The sequence below is a fragment of the Phalaenopsis equestris genome, unplaced genomic scaffold (genome assembly GCF_001263595.1).
Source record: "Phalaenopsis equestris unplaced genomic scaffold, ASM126359v1 Scaffold000002, whole genome shotgun sequence".
NCBI classification, from domain to species: Eukaryota; Viridiplantae; Streptophyta; class Magnoliopsida; order Asparagales; family Orchidaceae; genus Phalaenopsis; species Phalaenopsis equestris.
The window spans coordinates 48,029,611-48,045,768 of record NW_018164444.1 but is presented as its reverse complement, the minus strand read 5'-3'; the positions used below and the strand labels follow the sequence as shown (position 1 = coordinate 48,045,768).

General features: G+C 34.4%; 1 protein-coding gene across 1 annotated transcript; it reads left to right on the top strand.

The window, feature by feature from the left end:
* Nucleotides 1-3,772: 3,772 nt before the first annotated feature.
* LOC110027289 (glucan endo-1,3-beta-glucosidase 9) lies at nucleotides 3,773-13,040 on the top strand (the record flags this gene model as incomplete). The annotated part of the gene is given in 2 exon segments (XM_020728649.1): nucleotides 3,773-4,205; nucleotides 11,775-13,040. Coding segments are annotated over 2 exon segments (1,464 nt in total). The 5' UTR covers nucleotides 3,773-3,837.
* Nucleotides 13,041-16,158: the final 3,118 nt, after the last annotated feature.

Here is a 16,158-nt window from a genome sequence, read left to right as displayed (position 1 = left end):
TTTCTGCTTTAGAACAAATTAAATTATTGAAATTTTAGCCTTGATTTTAAAAATTGCAGCGGCTCATTCTTTTTACTTTTTGATTTTGACATGATGACTATTTATAAAAGATTTAAACTAAACGTACAGATACACCGCCAATAAATTATCATCACAAATCTACACGAATCTTGAAATGATATTTTAAATAGACAATATTTAAATCTTGATAAAAAGTCATCCAAAGCTCTGATTTCAACAAACTTATAGTCAAACTGGCTGACTTGATGAGACGAACCTAATGATATGAAAAGTAGACAAATCCGAGTTAAATAAAGCCAAATTCAAGTCATTGAACCACACTTAGATGATTTCCAACACATTTGGAAGATCAAAAAGTTGTCGAATATGACAAGTTAGACTTGAATCTAGCGGCTCGACAAAACGAATCCAACGAGCTCAAGATCACTCAATTCTGACATCATTAATGCACTAAAATGTCCAGTAAACGCCGTATGATCGAGGGAAGCTCTTCGGGTCATCCAATCAAAATGATTCATATGTTTGCATTAATTGCACTAAGAATACTATAAATAGAGTCCATTCCTCTCATGAGAGGGGTTGTAGTCTGGAGAGAGAGCCTAAGACCTTGAGGAGAAGATACAGGTTAGCACCATCATCGATCGTTGTCGAACACCGCCGATCTTCGTCGTCGACCAGCGCCGATCGCAGTCGACCATCGCCAATCGTCGTCAACTCCGCCAACCGTCATCAATCACCACCAACCAGACAATGTCAGTTAACGTTGTAATCTGAAAAATATTTAGGTATCATTTCCCGTCTGTGGGATAAGAGATTTCTGTAATCATCAATTAATAGTAAATTTTTGCAACTAGGCCAGACCCTATGGTTTTTCCCTTTACGGGCTTTCCACGTAAAAACTTTTAGATTAGTCATTGTTTTTTTCTTTTTCATCTAAGAGTGTGTAGAATTCTCGTACAACGCTAAGAAGATAATTCGTTACTCTATCGCCACGAATTTTCTAACACACGTCAAAAAATACAAATATAATTAAATTTTAAAATATTATGTCTAATACTTTAATTTAAAAAAAAAAACTATCATGAATTAGAAAACTATATATTATAATAGTAAAAAAAATATATTTATATTCTTATTTTATCATTTGAGTTACAGTGAAATAATTTTCATATTTGTAGTGAAATTTTATTTGAATTACTTCGATCAGTATAATCTGTAAGAGTAATTATAAATACAATCAGTCGTACATATACTCTCCATCCGAATACAAATATTTTCTGCTCGGCTTCTTGTTGACACTATCACACGATAAATTATTACATTCAGGTGAGCTACGTCTGCGTTAAGTGTGGATGATGGTTTTTGAGTTGTATTAGTGGTATTTATGATTAGGGCTATCGAAATGGCTTGTTGTTTGCGAACAGCTTGTTGTTTGGCTTGTTCAGTAGCCCGTATTCGATTCGTTCGCTAAGCAATAGAGCCGAACATGAACAAGTTTTTCGTGCTCGATATATATACAAGTCAAACATAAACAAAGTTTTTTTCAACTCGTTTTGGCTCGAAATAATTATATATATACTTCACGAAATCTGTATGTATGTAATTGAAAAATATTATTTTTAAATAATTTAATTGAGTACAAGACTACAAAGATTTATAATTAATTAGAATTATAAATTAAAAAGTAAAACAAATATATAGTAAATTATATTTAAATAAACATCTTCGTTTAAACATTGAGGTTTAAATTATGCCCTTATTTCTAAATTCCTAAGAGAGCGTGACTAAGGTAATCAGATTGACTCGTTCGTGAATAGCTCGTGTTCGGCTCATTAAGCAAATGAGTCGAGCACGAATAAATTTTTTGAGCTCGATATATAAACGAGTCAAATGATATGTCTTTTAATATGCCAAATTTTCTTTACATTTAGCACATGTTTTTGAATGAAATTGCACTTTAAAGAAAGTTATTTTCATGTTTTTGTTTGCATGTATAACATATGAAGAAATGGAGCGAATTGTAGTGACAACGGAATGAAACAGAGCGAATTAAAGCAAAGAGTTGACCTCTGAACTGGCGCCTAGGAACTAAGCACCAGACTCCAGAGACTCTGGCGCTTAAGTGCAACATAATGGTGTGTAAGCGTAGTATACTAGTGCTTAGGCACCCGTTCAAAATGCCAGCCGACAGAGGGAGTGGCGCTTAGGCTCCACAGTTAGATGCATAGGCACCAACACTGCTTGGACGGTTTTCCAACAGTTTTTCACACGAAATGTAATCTTTTTCTTCAGGAATTGATGGCAGAAGCGAAGAGGAGAACATTAGAGAAGGAAAGGAAGCATAGAGCACTGCAGGGAATTGAAGAAAAAGTGAGATTTTCTTTTATTTCCTGTATTTTAATTTGAATTATGTGAGAGGTCTAAGGAATTGCTATAAGATTGCAAGGAGAATACTTTGGGGTGGTGTTCTTCATTTCTCAGGGAAAAAGATAAGTATATTTTGTGTGCATTGTCTTGTATCAAATTATTTCATAGTATTTGAATTTGATGTGTTATGAGATAATGGGTCTTATTGTTTTCTTCATGCAATTTGAGTAATTTACTATTTTCTTCCTCTTGTAATGGATTAGCAGCATGTGTAGGGTTTAAATTAAAGTTGACTCATGTTACTTTATGGAATGTGATGGTACTTCATCTGTACTTAATTTACTATGCAAATTGATCATTTGTGATATTAAAATTCGTTGTGAACCCATATTGATCCGGGAGGGCTATGACTTCAAACAACTAGTGATTAGCACACTAACTTATAGGGTGAAGGAAAAGTAGTCCTTAGGTAGGAGATGAATTGTAATTGGTGTAAATTAGAGACTCAAGGGTGACATGCTAGAATTCTAACCAACTTAATCTAGAATTTAATGAATTAAATCTAGGTTAGCCAAATTGAGGGTATGATTTGGTGACTCTAGAGTGATAGACTGGAATGGTAACTAATGTAATATAGGGTTTAAGGAATTGAAACTTGGTTTACATAACTTTTTTATGCTCAGAAGAAGATAAAAAAGATATATGCTCCTATTTGTCACATGTTTATTTAAAAATTCTAGTTGATTTGCACCTACACTAACTACTAGTTTCATTATATGGGGAGGGAACATCTAATTAGCTTGAACTTTCCTACTTCATTTAACTTAGTGTATATAGCTTATTAGGAACTTAGAAGAGTAGAAGTAGTTTAGTAGGATTCCTTAACACAAATTTATATATGAACTAAATTTCCATGCTAAGACTTTTTAAAATCGGCTAGAACTTTTCTAAAGTCATTTAAAATTAACAGCTTTTCCCGTGGGTTCGTTACTCTGGATTTAAGAAAAAAAAATTCTTATATTATTTGAGTGATACGTGCACTTGCGTTTATATATAGTGAATATTATTTAACCGTGGTAGATCTTAAGTGATATAATTTATAAAACTCATTTTAAATATAAAATTTCATCTCAATATCACTAGGTATACCGTAGAGTAACTAGCGATCACCAAACACGAACAATGATATTTTTAACGAGCTGAACATGAACAAAGCTTGGGCTCCCTCAAGCTCGGCTCATTTACACGCCTTAGTTATGATAATATTGGTGATATCATCATATAAAAAATATCATAATACTATCATAAATACCACTAAAACTGTCTTGGATACCACTATCACTGCCATGAACACCACCTACTGGCTACTGTATGGGATGAAATATTTTATAGGACGAAGGCTCATCTTTACTCTCTTTCTCCTTCTCTGATCTGCCATCAGAGAACGAAATGCGGTGCCGTCACCGGGAAGCGATCGTCTTATTCCTCCTCCTCGCGGCGGTGCTATCGCCGGCGGGAAAGTGGTGGGCGGTGGCGGTGGGTGTGAACTGGGGGACTTCCTCCTCGCATCCCCTCCCGCCGGAGAAGGTTGTCTCCGGACTCCTCCATTCGAACAATATCACCAATGTGAAGCTCTTCGACGCCGATCCCGCCGTTCTCGAGAGCCTCGCCGGCTCCGGTATCAATGTGATGGTCGGAATCCCAAACAGTATGCTCGCGCCTCTCAACTCCTCGAAGAAGGCGGCGGCGAGCTGGGTCCATGATAACATCACCCGTTACTTTCCCAATGGCGGAGTCGAGGGCCGCGTGCGAATCAAGTAAGCTCTTCTTCTCTTGATTTCGTTTCTTAGCAGTCGGTTACTTCATATGCGAATTAGGGTTTAGGGTGTGTATGTGTGTGTGTGTGTGGAATGTTGAGCAGAGAGTTTACGGGCATGTGATTTTGGAGTAATCAGGGGATATGGCAAATTGAGTTGATTTTCTCTACTTTGCTGTTGTATGATGTTTGTAGGGCATTTACATACATTCTACACAATTTTTATGAATTTAATATCTAACAACTAAGCTTTTGTTTTTTTAGATTTATAGTACTCAAATCTTTCATATCACATCCAAAATACAACCATTACCCAACATATCTAAACTAAAACTGATTATGATATGATATCAAATATATTTGAGTGCAATATGAAAGTTTAGTTGTGAGATATGTAAATACATAAGAATTGTGTGCTATGTTTGTACCACCATTCCATATGTTCTTATAAGAATTGTGAGATATGTAAATACATAAGAATTGTATGCCCCTTTTAAAAATGTGAAATATTTATTTTTATGCATACGTGAGGTGGTATTAATGTAAATATCAATGCTTAGGTGTTAGATCTGTAAAAAATGCATAGGGATTGTGTCTAGCATGTGCCTTCCATATGTTCTTATATTTTGTGTTGAGATTTTGATAGAGTTGTAGTGCTTCTATTATGTTAGAAGATAGCTGCGTGATTAATTGGTATTAATTGCTATTAGAGTTGCTTTCACAGATAGATTTTTTTCACATTTTGTCTCTAAATGTCAAGCCACTCATTCACCTAAGCATTGTTATCTCAACAATACTTAATGTTGTTTGATGCTTCTCTTTTAAAGGCCAACATTCTGGGCTATAAATCATAGCAAGTCTTACCACCATCTTATAAAATTTTCATTTAGTCTAAACGGTAATTTTCTATCACACAATAAGCCTGATGCATTCCTCCACTTTAACCATCCAACTTGAATTCTACTAATAACATCCCTATCCATATCAACATCACTTTGAACAATAGCCCCGAGATATCTAAAATGTTCACATTTTTTGATGATTTGATCACCCATAGTTATAGCTCAGCCACTAGAGCTACTACTACTAAAATTATATTCCATGTATTGTATTTAATTTTAGTTCTACTCAAACGAAGGCCTTTAGACTCCAAAGTTGACCTTCATAATTCAAGTTTTTTCTGATCTCTTTTTCTAGTTTTATCCACAAGAAGGATATCATTAGCGAAAAGCACACACCAAGGTACATACTCCTGTACATTTCCAATCAGAGCATCCATTACTAATACAAAAAGAAACATGCTTAAAGCCAATCTCTGATATATTTCAACTGAAATAAGAAAATATTTGGTCAATCCTCCTGTTCGAAGACAAGTAACAACTCTAGTATACATACATATCTTTAAAGACTTGAATATAAGTCATATCAACACCTTTCTTTTCTAGAACTCTCCAAAGGATATATCTTGGAACCTTATCGTAAGCTTTTTCCAACTTAATAAAAATCATATGCAAATCCTTCTTATTCTCTCTGTACTTCTCCATCAAACCTCTCAATAATTGTATAGCTTACATAATAAACCTACCTTGCAGAAATCCAAATTAATTATGAGAAATCTTTGTAATAAGTTTGAGCCTATGTTTAATTACCCTCTCCCATAATTTTAAAGCATGAAACATCAACTTAATTTCTCTATCTTGTGCACACTCTTGTGCATCCCCTTTATTTTAAAAAATGGGGACCAAAATATTATTCCTCCACCCCTTAGGCATCTTTTTTAATTTTATTAATATCATATGATGGACTATAATTCCCCCCCTTAAAAATACTTAATAATAAATTAAAATTTATTATATTGTTAATATAATAATCATATTTATAATAGTTAAAAAAATAATAAGAAAATTACATTTTAAAACTTAAGTATTCGTTACCCCTTAAATTTTGATTTTGCCACCCGAATCTAAAGTTTTGGCTCCGCCACTTCTTCTACAAAGGCTTTTACGAGCTTAGTTGTTGTCGCCTTTATCCTACGCGGGTTGTAAATAGTGATTATCTTTTTTCCTATCTCCGCTGAGGTGGTTTCAAAAACTCTTGTGCTAGGATTTGTCAGAATGATCTTGTTGCTTCTTTTTAATTTATAGTTACAAAGTTGACAAGCATGCCCTCTTCTCTTGATTTTGTTCCCATTTTTAATTCCTTATCTCTAGTCTCTATGGACAAATCATTAGTAAAAAATTCAACTTCTCCTCTATTAGCAAACTTACAAATGAATAATTCCTCCATTTTCACAAATTTTGCAGTCAGACTCGCAGATCTATTTTTTAATATTTCCCTATATTCTTCTTCTCAATCTCTTAGTGCCTTTGAGTATGGTTGAACTCACTTTATTATGTGTTGGAGAGTCAGTTTTTCAGGGATAGAGATGACTACCATGGAAGCATCACGATGACCACTTTTTTTGACCTATGAAAATATCTTTGATGAAGTCACTTTCATAACCCCCCTCAAAAGGTGTTGATCTAGGCCCCAAAAAACATGCCCGCGGCTTCTGTTTCATAAGCCATTTTGATTGATGTTCATTGTGGGTTCTTGGGAGTTTAAGACCTCATGAAGGTTGATGGAAACCTTGGACAGAAGTTGATGAATCTTGTAAAGGCTTTGGACAATTTAAGGGTTTAAATAGGTTAAATATGGCTTGTAACGGATATCATTAAGAGTGATTAGGGTTAAGAGTCATAAAGTGTGTGGTAAGGTTTAGGAGAGTTGCGGGGAAGGTGGGAGAATGGTGAAATCCTTTAGAGTTGGTGGGATTGAGTTTGGAGAGAAACTCAAGAATGTTTGTTTTAGGGTTTATGATGTGAACTTGGGTTAGGGATGGAGGGAAGAGTGCTTGTGGAGGTCAGGGGTTATGTTTATGAATGTCTTAGAGTTGAGGAGAGAGGAAGATGGTGTAGACTTTGAATGGTGGTTCACCAAAATTGGATGCCTCACATAAGGGATTCGGAATGAAATAGAAATTTTGGATTTATTTTTGGAGGAATGGGTGGGTAATGACCGATGGATGGAGTTCGGCCTAGTATTTACATGAAGGTTGACCAAGAGCTAATGTTCAGATTTTAAGAATTTTAGTGAAGAAAATTAAAGGATTTCTATGGGCTAAAAACTTTTAAAAGCGGTACCAGCATGTGCCAAATATAGTTGTAGAGCATTTTATAATTTTCTATGGGTTTTATAGGCGTCTAATTGTAGTTGGAGCAATACCAGATCAAGGAGACATAATTTGGACTAATAGCTTTCTAATTATGATAACTCTTTGTACCACTTCTCAACTTATGTTCAGTTATCCTCTGTCATAATTTTAAAGTATGACATATTAACTTAATTCCTCTATCTTGTGCACACTCTTGTGCATCCCCTTTATTTTAAAAAATGGGGACCAAAATACTCATCCTCCACTCCTCATTAATATCATATGATGGACTATAATTCCCCCCCTTAAAAATACTTAATAATAAATTAAAATTTATTATATTGTTAATATAATAATCATATTTATAATAGTTAAAAAAATAATAAGAAAATTACATTTTAAAACTTAAGTATTCGTTACCCTGTCACCCCTTAAATTTTGATTTTGCCATCCGAATCTAAAGTTTGGCTCCGCCACTTCTTTTTCAAAGGCTTTTACGAGCTTAGTTGTTGTCGCCCTTATTCTACGTGGGTTGTAAATAGTGATTATCTTTTTTCCTATCTCCGCTGAGGTGGTTTCAAAAACTCTTGTGCTAGGATTTGTCAGAATGATCTTGTTGCTTCTTTTTAATTTATAGTTACAAAGTTGACAAGCATGCCCTCTTCTCTTGATTTTGTTCCCATTTTTAATTCCTTATCTCTAGTCTCTATGGACAAATCATTAGTAAAAAATTCAACTTCTCCTCTATTAGCAAACTTACAAATGAATAATTCCTCCATTTTCACAAATTTTGCAGTCAGACTCGCAGATCTATTTTTTAATATTTCCCTATATTCTTCTTCTCAATCTCTTAGTGCCTTTGAGTATGGTTGAACTCACTTTATTATGTGTTGGAGAGTCAGTTTTTCAGGGATAGAGATGACTACCATGGAAGCATCACGATGACCACTTTTTTTGACCTATGAAAATATCTTTGATGAAGGCACTTTCATAACACCCCTCAAAAAGTGTAGATCTAGGCCCCAAAAACATGCCCGCGGTTTCTGTTTCATAAGCCATTTTGATTGAAGTTCATTGTGGGGTTCTTGGGAGGTTTAGACCTCATGAAGGTTGATGAAACCTTGGAGAGAAGTTGATGAATCTTGGACAAGTTAAGGGTTTAAATTGGTTAAATATGGCTTGTAACGGATATCATTAAGAATGATTAGGGTTAAGAGTCATAAAGTGTGTAGTAAGGTTTAGGAGAGTTGCGGGGAAGGTGGGAGAATGGTGAAATCCTTTAGAGTTGGTGGGATTGAGTTTGGAGAGAAACTCAAGAATGTTTGTTTTAGGGTTTATGATGTGAACTTGGGTTAGGGATGGAGGGAAGAGTGCTTGTGGAGGTCAGGGGTTATGTTTATGAATGTCTTAGAGTTGAGGAGAGAGGAAGATGGTGTAGACTTTGAATGGTGGTTCACCAAAATTGGATGCCTCACATAAGGGATTCGGAATGAAATAGAAATTTTGGATTTATTTTTGGAGGAATGGGTGGGTAATGACCGATGGATGGAGTTCGGCCTAGTATTTACATGAAGGTTGACCAAGAGCTAATGTTAGGATTTTATGAATTTTAGTGAAGAAAAATAGAGGATTTCTATGGGCTAAAAACCATTAAAAGGGGTACCAGCATGTGTCAAAATATACTTTTAGAGCATTTTATAATTTTCTATGGGTTTTATAGGTGTCTAATTGTAGTTGGAGCAAGACAAGATCAAGGAGACATAATTTGGACTAATAGCTTTCTCTTAGCTTGATAAATTTATTTTGAAATGTGTGGAACTTGAATAAAAAATTTAGGAGTGTGCAGGGGATGTAGAAAAATGGTTGAATAGCAAGAGATTTTATTTTAAAATAAAAAATAATAAATTTATAACTTAGCAAAGTTGCAATTGAAATCACCCCAAAGCAATTTCCATGGTTTAAAGTTTGTCCCCAAGCCTTCTTTAAATAGTGTAATACTCCTAAATTTTGCAAATTATATCAATCCTTTTATTTCTAATGTCCACAATATTTATAGATGCTTTACCATTCTTGCATTATAATAAAACCCAATAAAGTGAGGAATTGGAAATGGCCCACTTAAAGATATATATATAAGGCTTGGTTGAAAAACCCCTTGGCCAAAGTGTAACTAGCCCTTTCTAAAAGGAGTGGCTAGAGATGGTAGGGGGAATTGATCATTTTTATGCTTTGATAGCAACTTTCATTCGAATCCGAATAGGAATTCTCTCAAAGGAATCCTTCCAAAATTCTCAAGTTCTAATTTTGCAAATATTTAAAATATGAAAATTACAAAACTTTTGTTCTTTATACATACGCTTACAACTAGCTGCGTAAACAAGTCAAGTTGGGCTTCAATCACCATCAGCTTTAGCTTGAGATTGATTGATTAATTGAATTCAAGCTCTCAAGTTCGTATTTAATTCCGCAAATTCAAGTGGGTTCACAAGTCACTCATTTTTATAAAAGAGAAAAAATAATTGTAATTCTATTAATTGTTATAATAAAATAATAAAAATTAGAAAATTAAGAAATGCCTTAGATTATAAAAGTTTAATATTTTTAACAACTTCATACTTGAACTACTAAATTTTAGTTTAGTTTAAATGTATTTTAAATTAGCTTAGCTTTTTAGATCATTGAGCTCTACTCACGAGCCATCCATCAAGTCGAGCTTGAGCCAACTCACAAATCGGCTTGACTCACTTACACCCTTATAAACACAACAAATGCAAATAAAATAAATAAAATGTAAATACTAAAATAATTTTCTTGCTTGGGTTCTTGTTCTTGACCGTTTCATGGATGGATTAGCCTCTGAGCCTCTTGAAAGGTGAAGATACCAAGCTTCCATTCACAAATTTGTAACAAAACAAACTAAAAATTTATCCTCTAATTGAAGAGTTCCTACATCTCATATTGCCTTATTTATAGAGAACAAGCAAGGGGAATGACCTAGTCACTTATGGGTGTATGAGGATTTGAAGCATAGATTTGTGTGTTTAGAATAATGTTATGAAAGATTTACGTACATACATGCATACCACTAAGTAGGGCTGTGAATTTAGCTAGAAGTTTGTTAATCACTCGAAAATCGATTCAAATTTTGGCTCAAATCAAAATAAACGAGCCAAGCTATGAGCCGAAACTTTTGATTGAATTTTTTCTGAGCCGATTTTAAGCCATATATCGATCGGCTCAAACTGACTCAAGATTGGCTTGTAGTATTTTTCATTTATAAAAATTATATGTCTAATTCTAAGTAAATTAAATATTAGGAGTCACAAGTCAATTTCAAACCGATTTTCAGCATGAATGGATCTAAATAATAAGTCAATTTGAGCCGGTTTATTTCAATTTTAAGATGGATGAAATCGATTTCAAGCTGAAACAGATCCAAATAACTCAATTCGAGCTAGTTCATTTCAATTTCGAACCACACTAAATCCATTCAAGCCGATTTAAAGTTGACCCCGACTTGAGTCAAAATCGGATCGTTAGCTGCTCTATCACCAAACTCCTATGTATTTACATATCTAACACTAGAACGTTAATTTTTGCATACATGTCTCCTTTCCTATGCATAGAAAGGTGTTTTATTTATTTTTTTAACCTTTTTTAAAAATTTAAATGATGGTATTTTTTATATGATATGAAATATTTTAGTGGTATAAATGTAAAAAGTAAAGTTAAGGCGTTAGATATGTAAATACATAAAATTTGGTGTTATGTACGTAAATGCCCCTAATTTTATTTGAGTTAGTGGTTGAAAGGAAAGAGGTTGGCGCATGGGTAGGTCATTGTTATTTTTAGAGATTTCATAGCCGATTTAGATCTAGGATTTCTTATATTGGAGGATCTAAGGAATGGAATCAGAATGTGGTGTGAAATTTTATAAAGTGCTTTAGCAATTGAATATTAGAGGAGGATGATGGACATTCAAGGTGTTTGAAATGCGATGGAGGAGGGCATGCTAAAATTAAGCGAAGAGAATCTTGATTTTTGTCCGAAATTAAGGGGCATTCATATAAATGCCACACAAATGTTATGTATTTACATGTCTTACACCTAAATTTTGTTACTTTAAACTTATGGGTGAAAATGTGTATTTCACTTTTAAAAGTGGTAATTTTGTTATTTAAAATTTGAGTGATGTGTGTAGATATGAAAGTTTAGTTATTAGATATGTAAATACATCAGAATTGCATGGTATATATGTAAATGCCCCTTGCGAGAATTTCCATTGCTTATTCCCATATTCTCCACCCGCCAAATGAAGGTTTGAATACAGAACTATGAATTTCTTCAGGTCCTTCTGCTAATGAAACATCTCCATAGGTACATCGCTGTTGGTGACGAGCCGTTCCTCCTCTCCTATGGCCAGCAATTCCATCCCTTCATCATCGGCGCCACCATTAACGTTCAGCTTGCACTGCTCAACGCCAACTTAGCCGATAAAGTGAAAATCATTGTTCCCTGCAGCTCCGATGTCTTCCAGTCCAACTCCACCCTCCCTTCCACAGCTCACTTCAGAGAAGATCTCAACACAACCATGTCTCAGCTCCTCTCCTTCCTAAACCGCCACCCCTCGCCCTTCGTCATCGACATCCACCCTTTTCAAACCTTCCAACAAAACCAAAACCTCTCCATCGATTACTTTCTCTTTCGATCCAGCACACATCGACACGGCAAGTACACGAATTTCCTCGACTCGACCCTCGATGCTCTAGTTTCTTCACTGACCAAGGCTGGTTTTGGAGACATGGAGATCATCATTGGTAGGATTGGCTGGCCTACCGACGGATCGGTAAATGCCACGGCCGGCTTTGCTCGAACCTTCATGCAAGGTTTACTCGAGCACCTAAAGAAGAAGGTTGGCACGCCGTTGCGGCCAAACAGAGTTGTATCAGAGACCTATGTCTTTAGTCTTCTGGATGAAGATCGCCGCGATATAGCCACCGGAAACTATGAAAGGCACTTCGGCATCTTCACCTTCGACGGACAGGCGAAGTATGATGTCGACTTCGGGGAAGGCTCGAAGAAACTAGCCAGTGCTCAGAATGTGGAGTACCTCAGCTCCAGGTGGTGCGTGGTGAATAACAATAAGGAGTTATCAAATGTTTCTGTTAGAGCCATGGATGCTTGTTTTGAAGCTGACTGCACAGCTCTATCTAATGGGGGATCATGCTCCAGCCTTGCCTGGCCTACAAATATCTCTTATGCCTTCAACAGCTATTACCAGCAGCATGATCAGGGAGCCGAGAGCTGCGATTTCGACGGCCTCGGTTTGATCACGACCGTCGATCCATCGGTTGGCGACTGCATCTTCGCCGTTCAACTTCACACGTCCTTCGCTGCCTCTGTTCTTCGATTTCGAATGCCTCTTTGGTCTGCAACTGTGAGTTCATTCTTCCTCTTTAATTTGGTAAGGTAGGATTGGAAGATTTACATACATGCCACTGAATTCCTATGAATTTACATGTCTAACAGCTAAACTTCGATTTTTACGTAGATGCCGCCTTATCTATGCATGAAAATTTGTATTTCACTTTTTAAAAGTGATTTTTTTTTTGGTGTGCTATGAAAGATGTGGGTGGTATAAATGTAAAAAGTCAGGTTTCGGTGTTAGATATGTAAATATATAGGAATTTAGTGATCTGCATGTAAATGCCAAATTTTATCTTGGATGCAGTTTTCCAAGTAAAATTTTTTAGCTTTCAGGTTTAGTTCTATGTTTTATATTAGAGTTTCTTGGCTTAATTTCTTCCATTAGATGGTGGTGTTGCTTCTTTTTTGGGGGCTTTACATAAATACCATGGAATTCTTATGTATATACCCATCCAAAACCTAAATTTTAACTTTTTACTACATGTCATTCTTTTTTTTTTCCCATAAAAACCTTTTTATACATAGGTACTATGGCATGTATGTAAAAATTGAAGTTTTAGATGTTAGATTTGTATTTGCATAAGAATTAGATGGTATATATGTAAATCTTCCCCCTTTCTTTTTATTTGCATCCAGGTGCTTGGAAAGTTATGAGTGTAGTTGTTTGCAAGGTTTAGAAAATCGTACCGGACCGGCTGGTTCGACTGAACAGGCCATTGGTCCGATTCCGGTTGGCATAAAACTGGATTGAACCAACCGGAATCGGGCCAGTTGTTCTTCTGTGAAACTGCTATAGAAAAAATATTTTTTAAAAAGCTGTTGTGGCTATTATAAATTTATTTTATTTTTAAAATACACACCTCAGATTTCTGGCAGTCACCACACTTTAACAATTCAGTTAACAATAAAAATTTTTAAAAAGTAACAGAAAAACATTTCTCCAGTGAGAACTGTAATAGCGGTCTGAAAAATAAAGCAGACAAAAAACTCTCTCAAACAGACCCTTATTTGCAAAACAGAGTTCCAACGCGTGCCCCAAACGACACCTTAGCTTAGGTTTGGTTCGAACCACTCCAAATCCGGAACAACACCCTAAACGCACCATAAGTTGAACGACATAAGTATCGAATGTGCCCCTTTTGCTTTATAATTAGATTTACCTTCATTATCAATTTATTTTGCTGCTCATGTATTCTCATATTTATGTGGTGATTTACTTGCATAAATGATCTTCATGTTAAAATAATTTAGTCAATTTCATTAGTGGCTCAGCAAGTTATTATATCACCATCATTTTGTTATTGTGCGAAAAATCCTATTTTTATATTTGATATGATTGGTCTTATAAACCAATGTAGTGCATCTGTTTGGTTTGAACCACTCCAAATCCAGAACAACACCCTAAACGCACCATAAGTTGAACGGCATAAGTATCGAATGTGCCCCTTTTGCTTTATAACTAGATTTACCTTCATTATCAATTTATTTTGCTGATTATCTATTCTCATATTTATGTGGTGATTTATTTGCATAAATGATCTTCATGTTAAAATAATTTAGTCAATTTCATTAGTGGCTCAGCAAGTTATTATATCACCATCATTTTGTTATTGTGCGAAAAATCCTATTTTTATATTTGATATGATTGGTCTTATAAACCAATGTAGTGCATCATTCATCCCATATTATTAATTATAGTTCAATTACTAACTAGCTGTGTAAAATATTCAACATGAACTGGATTTTGTGTTATAGCTATAGGATCTACTTAATTGGTAATAAATTTGTGTCCTTATAATTAAGGATCACATTATTCGTATCGCGCTTAACATAAATCATTCATCATTGTTATAAAAGTGTAAGAGACTGCAGAATTTTTACGTGAAAAAACTCTTGAAAGGGAGAAAGTCATGGAGCCAGACTCTATTAAAATAGCCAACTATGTAAATTAAGAGTACAAAACACTTATATATAAGTCATGAATACTTTGAATTAACCTTATAGATATAATTGTATAAGAATAGGTGAGTATAATAGTTGTAGTTTGATTATAATAGTCATGGTTGGTTTAATGACTGTAATCGGAAGCAGTTGACAATAGCTAGTCTTCAAGCCTTTGAGTTCACTTCAAATATTTGATATGAGCTCATTTGGACTTTGATTGGATTACTTTTTTGCATACTTATCAAGACATTCGACTTGACTATAAATTTGTTGAAATTTGAGCCGAAAGATTTCTGAATTTGAATTTGGTGTGTTTTTTGCATAATATTCGTGCATGTTCATAAAATTTTCTTGTTGACACATCAGCTTTATAACATAACATATCTTTCAATGTTATTTCTATCATTGTCAAACATGTGCAAATGATAAATAATTTATTATAATGGCTTCGTAATATGATATTATGATGTTAGTGTTGTGAATAATGTGCACATAAATTTTATTTTAAGAAAATTTCTATATCTCAAGGCATGGAGGAGACTAAGAATTTTTATGTGAAAAAGCTCTAAAAATGGGGAAAAATCACCGGATCAGACCAAATCAAAATAATATATTAAGAAAGAAGTTCACTCTTCCCCTGAATTAGATATGATGAGATTACAAAAATTGATAATCAGAATTTTATACCGGTAGTTTGGCTACAATAGTCATAATTTGGCTTCATTAATTATAGTTGGTAACTACAATAGTACTTGTTAACTACAAAAGTCATAGTTAGTAGTCATTATAATGGTATTTGGCTACATAATCTGTAGTTGAGGCTATGATAGCCTTAATTATTTGCAATAATTGTTGAATGTGATCGATGATGAACTCTAATAGCTTACGATGATATTGATGACTTCAATGGTTAAACTCTAATAATAAGTTTACTCTCTTCTCTTCTTCTCCCCCATTTAAGTGAAGAATGTATGTCTATTTATAATTTTTGAGAGGACTGTTTTACTAAATTTAGTCAGGTTATCAAAATACTCGATCGGACAATCTATATTTATTATCTTGATTATAAATTATTTGCATAACATCTAAGTATTTTAACGGCCTCAAAATTAGATGATATTTAGCTCGTTGGATTCCTCTTGTTGAGTTGCTTGATTTGACTATAATCAAGCTAGATTTAGAGATTGTTTAACATTCTAATTGATGCACCAAAGCCTTAAATTATACTCTCTGTGTTTGATCTAAACTTATTTTAACATTGATCACTTTTAGCATAATTGCGTTCATTTGTTGAGATGCTTGATTTTACTATTAGATGATCTCAAATTTGAATTTGCTCAAACTGCCTAGAGTTTCTTGTCAGATGATAAAAATTTCTTCGTGACACATC